Source organism: Barbus barbus, assembly GCF_936440315.1.
Source record: "Barbus barbus genome assembly, chromosome: 34".
NCBI lineage: Eukaryota > Metazoa > Chordata > Actinopteri > Cypriniformes > Cyprinidae > Barbus > Barbus barbus.
Genome location: NC_136762.1, coordinates 25505216 through 25517889, shown reverse-complemented (window position 1 = coordinate 25517889; position 12674 = coordinate 25505216). Strand labels below are relative to the sequence as shown.

General features: G+C 40.8%; 1 protein-coding gene across 3 annotated transcripts in view; it reads right to left on the bottom strand.

The window, feature by feature from the left end:
• Nucleotides 1–12674, bottom strand: part of LOC306854095 (endothelin-converting enzyme 2-like) — a 62490-nt gene that overhangs the window by 21200 nt on the left and 28616 nt on the right. For all 3 annotated transcript variants that reach the window (XM_079391910.1, XM_079391911.1, XM_079391912.1), the window contains 2 exons: nucleotides 11811–12026; nucleotides 1452–1576 (listed from right to left, as the gene is read on the bottom strand). In XM_079391910.1, the coding sequence (XP_079248036.1) occupies nucleotides 1452–1576; nucleotides 11811–12026 (341 nt within the window). The remainder of the gene's footprint in view (nucleotides 1–1451; nucleotides 1577–11810; nucleotides 12027–12674) is intronic.

Here is a 12674-nt window from a genome sequence, read left to right as displayed (position 1 = left end):
CTCTCTCTCTCCATTCTCATATGGAAAGCCAAAGTTCCAGCTCACATTGCTTTTCTTGCTGAGATGTGTCAAATTATGAAATTAACATGAGCTGCGGTACGAATGCCATTTCATTCTAATTTTTAAATGACTACACCAAAAGGATTTAGTTATGCAAGTGTGAAAAAAGGCAAAAACTTGAGGAACATGACTCTGATGAGTTCAGGCCAACACCTCATTAAAGCCAATTAAATCTGTCTCACCTCTGAGAATAAAACTATTCTCGGCCCTCTGCAACACTATTCGCTCTATCCCTGTGATCCCGATGATACGAGATGACAGAAAGAGCGGTAGAATGACAGAAAGACAGAAGAGAAGGGCAGCGTTTGTGTTCAAAAGGCAGCTCATAAGAGGCACTGTAGATATTTGTCCTCCATCTTCTTCACCATACCTCTTTTAAACCTTGCAGGAGGCAGCTGTGTGTGGGGAGGCTGTAAATTAGCAAGATGAAGTGCTGTTTGACATCACTGCTTTGTGTCTGTAACACGGATTAATCTTTCAGGTCTGTGCCGAGGGTTAGTTTCAGAGCTTTCTTCTTCAAAATGGCTGATTCAGAGAGATCGAAATGCATGAAAACGTCTCTCGCTGAAGGATGTCTACATAATTTCAAGGCTTGCTGATTTTAAACCGAGAGGAATTGATAGTATCGGTGCTCAGTTCAAATAAAAGAGTCTATTTTTAGGACATGCACAGGAAAGCAATCAAAAAGGTCATTCAACAAAATTGGCGTTTTTGTGTCCATTAACATATGTAAAAATGACTGCAAATGAATAGGAATACACAAAAAAGAATGTTTAAAGGGGTCATATGATGTGATTTCAAGTTTTCCTTTATATTTGGAGTGTTACAAGCTGCTCGTGCATAGATAAGATCCCTAAAGTTGCAAAGACTAAAGTCTCAAAACCAGAGATATTCTTTCTAAAAGTTTAGACTCGCCCCCCTAAAACGGCTCATTTAAACACGCCCCCACATGTCTACGTTACGATGTGGAAATATTTGCGTAATGTCGCCCGAATGTTCACGCAAAGAGAGGAGGCGTGGTTTCAGTAACCGCAGTAGTGTTGAAGCAGCCATGTCTGGGAGACGCTGTGTGTTTCTATGTGAAAGCAAAAGCACTTTATTTGGCTTTGGAAAGTAGATGCAATTAGGAATCATTGGTTAAGATTTGTTTACAACAGAACAGCACAACCTAAATGTTCGAATTTGTGCAACGCATTTTATGGACGACTGTTTTGAGAACCTAGTAGAACCTAGTAATGTGTTTTTTGAACATTAAAGCATGTCAACATATTCTGTTACACCAAATATACAAAATAATGATATTTAAAATAGCATCATATGACCCCTTAAAAATATTACAGAAATGCACTGTTTATCCTCCACACCAGAGGGGGCGCCACTGAAATACTCACCTTTGCAATCAAGTCGATGAGTGGTTGGGCTCCAAGCTCTTCTATTCGCTGTTCATTAAGACAAGAAAGGTAGTAGGACTGTGTCTTCTTCTCTGCTTCACTGCTTGAGTTAAAGGTGCCGTTTTCTACAGGAACACATAGGTTATTGCATTTGAGTTGCATCACAAAATGGTAACATTTGCCAAGTAAAAGTTTCAGAGAGGTCCTATTATGCCCTTCTCACAAAATGTAACAAGTCTCAGGTGTCCCCAGAATGTGTCTGTAAAGTTTCAGCTCATAATACACCGTAGATCATTTATTATTCCATGCTGTAAATCCACCTTTCTTGGGTGGAAGCAAAAGCATGCTGTTTTCGTGTGTGTCTCTTTAAACACAAATGAGATGCTGCTCCCTGCCCCCTTTCCAGAAGAGACAAGCTCAACAAACAAAACATGTTTGTTTTTGATTATCATCTGTATTGTGAAAATGTAAATTGTGAGACAAATTCAGAATTGCAAGAAATAAATCAGCATTCTGACTTTCTTTCGTGTAATTTCGAGTTTACATCTCGTAATTGTTTTTTTTTCCTCCACAAAATAAAACAGAAAAAAAAGCTTACTGCAACTTTTTATCTCAAAATTCAGAGTTTTCTTCTCAGATTTACAATACTGTTTATATCTCGCAATTTTGAATTTGTCTCACAATTCTGATTTTATATATTAAAAAAGTCAGAATTGCGAAATTAAAAGTCGCAAATACCTTTTTTTTTTATTTGCTTTTTTAATCCTATGGTGGAAACAAGCTTCCAGACAATGCTCCTTCGGTCACTGTATGCATTCCTGTATGCATTAGGGGAAGTCGTGGCCTAATGGTTAGAGAGTTGGACTCGTGATCCAAAGGTTGCGGGTTCGAGTCTCGGGCCGTCAGGGATTGTAGGTGGGGGGAGTGAATGTCCAGCGCTCTCTCCACCCTCAATACCACGACTGAGGTGCCCTTGAGCAAGGCACTGAACCCCCAACTACTCCCCGGGCGCCGCAGCATAAATGGCTGCCCACTGCTCCGGGTGTGTGTTCACAGTGTGTGTGTGTGTGTGTGTGTGTGTGTTCACTGCTGTGTGTGTGCACGTTGGATGGGTTAAATGCAGAGCACGAATTCCGAGTATAAAGTCACCATACTTGGCTGAATGTCACTTCACTTCATCAAAAGGTTCTTCAAAATTACAACTTTTGTGTTTGAAACCTTAGGGTGAGTAAAAGATGACAATTTTCATATTTTTGGCGCTTGGATGCTAAAGCAAAACTGTCCCTCACAATAATAAAAGACAGGACATGAAGGATGAGAGAAAGGAAACAAAAACATCCCATAGTTAAGGGTGGCAGCTTAGAGCACCATCGTTAGGGTAAACAAACATGACAGCAGGGAGAACAATTTGCACAGGGTCAACGCACAGGGTAATGAAACCTGAGTTTCTCCAGCTGCCTGTCAAGATGACACAATGGTGCCCTCTGATTGGCTCCCATCATGACGCATGGAATTATGGTACATAAACATATGCAATGCAGTGCAGGTAAATGGAGTCCAAACTGGAAGAACTGCAACAAAGGGTCCTGCCATCCATCTTTATTGTCACGTCCATGACAGCTGCCTTGCGCGACAAAATGTGATGAAACACAGACGCCGTTGGCGAGCCAAACGAGCAGGGTGGTTTTCATCCTCAATAACCTTCTGCCATCAATCGCAGTCAAAACACTGTGTGCGACAGCTGCCAGCGAGACGACAGGCAGAAGGGAAAAGCACTGCCACTGTCATGCTAAATTCATTCACATGAGAAACGGCAAAATTAAGTGGAAGGGACCAGAACAGGTGACTCAGAGAAACAACCAGTGAGGGCCACGCTGTAAGTACACCATGCAGGTTGACTTCCTGAGGATAGTAAACACTCTTCAGTTTACACAACATACTGTGAAAAAAACCCCCACAAAAAAACACGCTTCTACCTATTTTTATTGTTTATTTTTTGTAAAAGTCCAAAAACATGCCTATACATACAATTCACTGCAGTTTGCAGTTGAAGTATACATTATAGGCCCCAACAACTTTTACTCCTTTCCAAATTAATCATGACTACAGGGGTAGATTACTGATTAATAAAGACTTATTTTTGGCAAGTTCCTTGGACAATACTAAGTTATGATCTGAAAACACTTTTACCGCAGTTCAGAATTTGTAAGTTGGATCACATGATCAGCTGCATATGTTTAACTTTTTCTGACATGGTAAACTGGCTTTGTAGCGCACCCGGTATAGCATTGGACTTGTGATGTGGAGCACTCGGGTAAGAGACCCGTGAAACAAGTCGATAAAAGAGCTCAAAGACATATAGAAGAAAGTTAAAATGGTACAGATGCTTCAGAAAATGCATTCTCCTCTTAAAATTTATTTTGTTAGTTCTGTTTTGAAGAAAACGTGTGTGTGTGTGTGTGTGTGTGTTAGAGAGAGAGAGAGAGAGAGAGAAAGAGTGTGTGTGTGTGTGTGTTAGAGAGAGAGAGAGAGAGAGAGAGAGAGAGAGAGAGAGAGTGTGTGTGTGGTTAGCAGACCGTTTCCATTTTTTCCATTTTTTAAATCTTAATAATATTTTGACAAAATTACTTCACTGCTTTATCATCATAGATTACCTTAAGAGTAATTGTAAGTGTTGTGTTTATAGTGTAACAGAAAAGATACACTTTATCTTTAAACATCTCAAGCAAGGAAAGAGGACACAAAAACATAATAGCACACGAATGATGAGTCGCAAATATGCACTCACCAACCCACCCTTGAACTCACAATAATGCTTGTCATCGTGAACTTTGATTGGTACTCTTAGTTGTTGTCATGGCAATACACCTCACACTTCTTCGGAGGAGGAATAATTCACTCTTCTCTTTGTATTTTACACACATCTGTGTTGTGTGAAAGAGAGATGGCGTAAATAATCTACAATATGATCATTCAAGCAAACAAGTTGCATATCCCTAAACCAGCTCTTAGTTTCACATTCCCCTCTGTTCTTGCTCATTTGTCTTTTCCGCAGTATTTTCTCCTCCTAACAGTGCAATTACATTAAGAAACAGGAGGAAGGAATATTCAAGTAATAAATTCTCAGGGGACAGCGGCAGTCCAATTACCGGTCAGCAGGTCTAGTCTAGAGAGAGGACACACGGTGAGAGAGAAATGAGCTTTGGCACGATTCGCTGCTCGTCGAGCAGAATTCAGAGCTGATCTTGTTCCGTTTCCAGAATTTGCTTGTGTTTGTTTGTGTTTGCTGGGCAAAAGGTGACAGTCAGCCTGGTGCATTGGCACAAAACGCTCATTTGTCTTCTTCGGAGGTGCTCTGTGTGAGGGCAAAGCACACTGTACTGCTTTGCAAATGCATACACTTACAAACACATAATCTGACTTTATGACTCTCCGCTTTTAATGTACTCTTAAATGGGTGCGTCATCAGTCCTTTCATTCTTTCTATTTTAGTCACTGAACTATTCATGCCTGTTGGGCTGTTTAAAAAAGCAGCCTCTACTGGTTGACATATTTCTCCCATTACACAGTATCCCACGCAGCCCATATTTTAATAAGCAGAATTTATTTCACCATATTAAAATAGAAAATAAGTGCAACAATAGGAATGTAATAAATATGACAGTAAAGTATGATATTTTTATAAATATTTTTAGTAAATTAATTTATGCAAATTCTATGGAGATTATATAAGAATATGACTTATGACGCTTTTATGAGTCAGTAAGTAGTGACCTAGTAACCACCCCATAACAAACTAGTAACACCCTACCTGTCACCCTAAACACCTTAGCAAATCACCAAGCAATGCTCTAGAAACCATCCATAAAACTACGGCAACCACCCAGAATACCCTGGTGAATGTTAGAAACGAGCTGGCAACCCGAACACCACAGCAAACACACAACACCTTAGCAACCACCCAGTACACCCTTGCAACACCCTGGTAACCACCCACAACACCCTAGCAACCACTAAGCAACACTCTAGAAACCCTCCATAAAATTATGGCAACCACCCAGAATACCCTGGCAACCACTTAGCAATGACCTGGCAACCAGAACACCCACTTAGCAGCACCCTGCCAACCACCTACATGACCCTAGTAACCACCCAACCAGAACACCATAGCAACCACCTAGTAACCACTCAGAACAGCGTACACACCTAGCAAAACCCTGGTAACCAACCAGAACACCACAGCAACCACCAATGCACAGGCAACAACCCAGAACACCCTAGCATCACCCTACAAAGCACCTAGCAACACATTGGCAACCAACCATACCATCCTAGCAAACAAGCAGCAACCACTCATTTTGAACCCTCCCAGCTATGTTCTAGCTACAACCTATATAGCACCCTAGCAATGCCCTGGCAACCAACCAGAATACCCTTGCAACACCCTGTCAACCACCCAGCAACACCCTAGCAACCACCTAATAATGCCCTGGCAACCACCCAGAACACTATAGTAAAAACCTAGCAACACTCTGGTAATCACCCAGAATTCCCTAGCAAACAACCAGCAACCATCCAGAACACCCTGGTTACCATCTAGCAATGCCCTGGTAACCAACCAGAACACCAAATCAACTGCCTAGTAACCTCTCCAAACAGTGGAAACACCTAGCAATACCCTGGTAACTCCATACGAGACCCTTTAAACATAGTAAATGTCATAATTACATTTGATATTTTTTGCAAAATAGAATCCCTGGATGGAGTGTGATGTCATGTCCTGTTGTCCATATTCACAGTGGAGCCAAAATAATTGCACAAGCTTACAATCTAGTGTGAGCACATACTTTATTATTATAGCTATACCTCGTGCTGCACACACACTCACCCAAGCACACGCACACTCAAGAACCCCAATCCACAGAAGATGGATCATATATCTGAGAGTAATATGAGATCAAAAATATGTTCATGTAAGGCGAGTGTTATTAAATGTGCAGAAGGCTGAGAGAAGTATGTTATGTGATTGGATGAAGCTGGCTGTGGGGTTGATGCAACACACAGAGTCAATATGATGAAGTGTCATCAGGGCAAAAAGGCCGCAGGGACCGCAGTGTGAGAGTGCATTCATTAGATAGAGAGAGAGTTTGATCAAAGCCAGCGCATTACAACAGCTTATTAAATAAAACAGGCAAAGTCAAAAAGAGCAAAAATTAGAGAGAGGAATGAAGCAATGCATTCAAACGCAAAAGAGACTACATTAGCATTTCCTGTAGACAACACTAGAGCTTGCAAGGGAGCAAATAATGAAAATCTACATCCTGATATACAGGAAGGGAAGGAGAGGGACAGTAACTGGGTTTCCATTACAGATTTGTGCAAAATGTTTTTGAAATTTTATAAATGTCTTTAAAAACCTACTGTGAATTGATGGCATTTCCATTAACTGAAGTTATGTGACTAAAACAGCAGCCACCGCAATAGCCATTATTTTCGAAGGAGATATATGTGTGTATCTTTAGTAAAGCAGTGTAGAGAGTCATTTCTGGGACACTTCTGAAACATGCCGCAGCATGACTAGTATAAACACAAGCATTGACTATAGTGGCCACAATGAGCTCTGGTGTCTGAGCCAAAATGCGCCACAGACTTGTGCAGTGTAAATGAGGGTTATCCAGGCATTGTGAGTGGCCATGTATGAGGTGTTTCTTGGAGGTTATAGTACATTAAAGAATGATCATGTGACTTTTGCGTATGCCAGGTGACCTGTAAATGTGAAATAAACTGTTTCATTGCAGTTGGAAATCACCTAGAGCAGGGTTTAGGCAACGTCAGTCCTGGAGTGCTGCTGTGCTGTAGAGTTTAGCTCCAACAATAATCAAACACACCTGAACAAACTAGTCAAGGTCTTCAGAATTAATAATAATAATAAACTTTATTTTCTATAGCGCCTTTAAAAGTTACATCTCAAAGCGCTTTACCAAGGCATACAGAAACAATACACTGGAGATTGACAATCAGAGAAACATATCACGTATATGCTAACCAGAAAAAATACATTTTAAGAGATGATTTGAAAACACCAAGGGATTCAGCCCGTCTAATTTCAGTAGGGAGAGAATTCCAGAGTTTCGGTGCCACAGAAGAGAAGGCCCGGTCACCCATAGAGCGTAAACGAATTACAGGAATAGTTAAAAAGCCAGAATCAGATGAGCGAAGATTACGCCTTGGGGTGTAGACAGTTAAAAGTTCAGTCAGATATTCTGGAGCTAAACCATGCAGGGCCTTGTAGGTAAGCATAAGAATTTTAAAATCAACACGAAACCTGACGGGAAGCCAGTGCAAGGACTCCAAGATAGGAGAGATGTGCTCACTTGTCCTGGAACTTGTCAGGATTCTGGCAGCTGCGTTTTGAACATACTGCAATTTGTTTAGAGTAGATTTAGAGACCACCGCGAGCAGAGCATTACAGTAGTCAATTCGAGAAAACACAAACAAATTGATCCGTTTTTCAGCCACGTAGAAAGATAACATGGGGCGCAGTCTTGCAATGTTTCTGAGGTGAAAAAATTATACTTTAACCGTGTTCTGAACATGAGGATCAAATGTTAAGTTTGAATCAAATATCACCCCCAGATTTTTTAATTTTGTTTGAAACTCCATAACAGAACCATCCATCTTTAAGTTTAAAATGCCAGATTTACGTATTTGATGGGGTGAACCAATCAGCATAACCTCAGTCTTGTCACTGTTGAGACAAAGAAAATTGAGACATCCATATTTTGACCTCCAATATGCAATGTTCAAGAAAGGCAAAAGCCGAATTATCACCAGATTTTGAGTGAGTGTAAATCTGAGTGTCATCTGCGTAAAAATGAAACTCAAGACCAAGGGAACTTAGAAATAGCCCAAGGGGAAAAATGTACATACTAAAATGGTACTCAAAACTGAACCCTGGGGAACACCAAACTGCACTGAACGAATATTGGACCTGCAACCACCCAGGGACACAAACTGATAGATAAGACTTGAACCAATTTAAAGCAGTGTCAGTAACACCAAAAACTTTTTCCAATCGAGAGAGTAAAAGAGAATGGTCTACAGTGTCAAAAGCTGCGCTGAGATAGAGTAAAATCAGGATTGACAGAGAGCCAGAGTCAGCAGCAATTAACAGATCATTGGTGACTTTAACCAATGCTGTTTCAGTACTATGCAGTTTGCGGAAGCCAGATTGGAGGGGCTCAAAAAGATTGTGTAAAGTAAGGAGAGTATTTAACTGAGAGGCCACAATTCACTCGAGCACTTTAGCCAAAAAGGGCAAATTGGAGATGGGACAAAAATGATTGATGTTTACCCAGTCTACGTTGGGCTTTTTTGGTACAGGAGTTACAGCAGCGATTTTGAGTGCAGCAGGTACAACACCCGTGTTCAGTGAGTCATTTATTATACTCAAGACGACTGGACATAGTGAGGCAAAACATGATTTAAACAGACAGGTGGGTATTGGATCAACTATGGAAGTGGCAGCTTTCATTTGTGAAACCACATTACCCAGAGAGACAGGATCAAGTAAGCTAAAATTTGAGAAAAAAAGTGCCAGAGAAATTAGGGATACTAGGAGCAGAAGCAGACGCAACAGAAGTAATGGATTTGCGCGCATTGGCAATTTTGTAACTAAAATGATTAAGAAATCCATTACAAAGCTGATCTGTGGCAGGTACGTTAGAGGAACTGTTACCTTTGAGTAGTTTGTTAATGGTATGAAACAGTTTTTTGGGGTTATTTAGATTATTGTCAATTATCTGAGAGAAATACTGAGATCTGACAGATACAATCTCTGCCTTATATTCAAGTAAGTGGTCTTTCCAAGCTTGGTAATGCACATTCAGGTCAGAGGTACGCCACTTACGCTCCAGCTTACGACCCGCTGCCTTCCTAGAGCGCAGCTCACCCTTATACCAGGGAGCAGATCGTACAAAGGCCACAGACCGGGATTTCATAGGTGCAAATAAATCCAAACCAGACAAAAGAACAGTATTTAACAGAGAGATATTGACCTCCAGAGGGTCCGATAGAGAAAAGCCACTTAAGGAGGATTCAATAAAAGCAGAGAAGTCAGGGAGATCAATGGATTTCCATTTGTGATAATTTACAGTACGGAAAGGGTAAATGTTAGTATGCGACAATTCCATACTAAAAAGAATAGCAAAATGGTCAGACAATCCTAAATCCGTGATGGAAAACTGCGACAAGAATGATCCATTTGAAATAACCAGATCTAAGGTGTGCCCCTTAATATGTGTGGAGCAATCCACATGTTGCTTCAAATCAAAACATTCCAATAAAGACACAAAGTCCTTAGTCATTACAGAGTCTTTTTTTGTCCATGTGGATGTTAAAGTCCCCTAGGATAAGAGTTCTTTCAAACTTAAGACACAACATAGACAGAAAATCAGCAAATTCAGTTAAAACGTGTTCAGCAGTGTTAGGAGGTCTGTAGACTACGGCTATGACAGTCCAGATGGGCACAGAGACACTCAGCACAAGACATTCAAAAGAATTAAACTGAGGAGTGACCACAGGACTTATAGTGAATTGTTGATTATACAACACAATAAGTCCCCTACCCCTGCCAGAGGGTCGCGGGGAATCGAATAATCCATAGCCAGATGAAGTAAGTTCATTAAGCACAAGCCCATCAGACTGTCTGTGCCATGTTTCCGTCAAGCAGACCAAGTCCAGTTTTTTTTTGATGATAATATCCAATAACAGCAGCGCCTTATTGTTAACAGAGCATGCGTTGAAAAGAGCCGATTTCACCAGACGTGGGGGCATAGGGAGTGACGGAGAGAGCTCCACGCGTTTAAGCGCTAATAGATTGTTAACACCCACCCCATTGCACCGAAGTCTGTTGGTTTTACGTTGAAATACCGGCACAGAAAAGCAGTCTGATGCGTCATAGATAAACTTGTGCCTTGACGCTCAATGTATGTATCGCGGTGGTCGAAGAATTCCGACATTACGGCAAAGTTTATAGGTGTCCTTCGCTAAATAATAGTTCCTTTTAGATTCAGCAGATTGCAAGCAGCGTATGAGGGAAGGATCCACACCAACGGCAATCTTGTGATAACATGTGTCGTGATCCCGGCAACAGTAGGCCGAAGATTAAAACATAGTTCCGCATAGCAATTGTGTGTATATCAAGAGGGAACTTCCAGAGCTCCAAAACTCTCATTTAACACTCAGAATAGTCCAATAAACATTAAAATCAATAAAACCGGAGAGAGCAGCGGCAGCCAGACACGCCAGCGTTCCCAGTTCAACCGGATTACTAGGGCTACAGGCCGGCGAGGTTTTTTTTCAGGGTTGGAGTTAAACTCTGCAGGACATCAGCACTCCAGGACCAACGTTGCCTACCCCCGACAGCATTGTAGCAATCAATATAGAAGAACCATGGCAATCACCCAGAACAACCAACAAGCCACTTGGAGTGCTCTGATAACTAATCAAAATATCTTAATAACTATTCAGCAACACCCTGGCAATCATTAAGAACTATTGCCATAGCAACCACTCAGAATACTTTAGCATTGTGCAAAGGCAAGTGCACAGGCAAAAATCACTCTACAAATTTTAAATTAATCATTTGATGCAATGCACTTATTGTGTACATAAATGTTTTTACATTGTACTTATAATTTAGAAAATACCTGCATGTAATGACATCTGTAATTACTTTCTGTAATTACATTTATAATTACACTGTTGACCAATCCCTTACAACTTAACCCACCCTTAAACCTACCCATACCACCAAACCTGTCCCTAACCTTACGCATATCCCACCACAATAGCAGCACAATAAGTACATTGTACTTTTTTTTTTATGTAAGTGCATAGTAGTGAAGACCACCTAATATAAACTGGGACCAAGTTTTAAAGTTTTTAAAACTTTAACCTTACATTTCTTTAAAAAAGTGTAACTGATAAAAAAAAAACTTGCAAGCACTCTACTGTAAATCCATGAGAGGTTGACTAATGGAGAAAGTCATTGTCCTTTATCGAACAAACAGACAGGGACGGATGCTCTCCGAAAAAACAAGTAATCAGGACACACAGAGCAGAATCGATGAAATTTTCTGAGCCGATCTACAAAAACAACCTGAGCACAGAGAGCGGAAGTGTAAGACTCTTCAAAACGCATGAAGGCAGCAATTTTCTATTGGAAAATCAAATAAATCATTTAGGAGTTTTTCTAAATATATACTGCTGTGTGAACACTGAGTGAGATTTACTCAGCAAATCTCATCCTACAAAAAGGATAAGCATGCATGTGTGTGTCTGTTTTCTGGCACTTACCCAGCAGGTGTTTGAGCACAGCCTGGTTCTGGTCCCAGATGCTGTTAAATGTGCTCCAGCGGGACCGGCCATCTGGCAGGGGGTTTTTGCGGACCCATCCTCCACAGGCGTACTGGTAAAAATCCTGACATGGGTCGGTAGAACGGTCCAGAGCTTCCACTATCTTACTGGCCACGGTTACACATGCCTCTGTCAGACAGATACTACGGGTGGGATCTGGGGGTTAAAGATAACAGGACATTGTATTTACAATGCGTTAAACTTAAAAAAAAAAAAAGCAGATTATCTTGATTTCATCCATTTCAGTGGTCTGATTTTCACACTCGTAATAGTCACATTGAAGGCATGCCAATATTTGTCTTTCAGGACAGACACAATAACAGGTGTTCGTTCTAATTAAAATATTTAATTTTCACACCAGGACTTTTTTACAGGACTTGAAAGAAATTGATGAAACATTTTCTTCTTTAGAGTAACATGCACATAGTCTAGGTGTCACGCTTCGTCAGAGGAAGGGAACGAGGAGACAAGGAGTTCTACACAAGCGGTAATCCTTTAATAACCAACTTCGTGAGACGTGGAGTACAGGCAAGACGAACACAGAATGACACTTTCAGACAGCACACAGAGGCAGGGAAACACGGGGCTTATAAAGGACAGACTAAAGTAGATAATTAACAACACACCTGGAACTAATGAACTGATAACTAAAGGGAACGAGGACAGGAACAGGAACACCAAATATGGGCACGAGAGGAGGGGAAACACGAGACACAGAGAGACAAAGTCTGACACTATGCAAGTGCATGAACCCAAATAGTTACAATTTTATTGCAAGTTTACACATTTTTAAAAAACGCATTT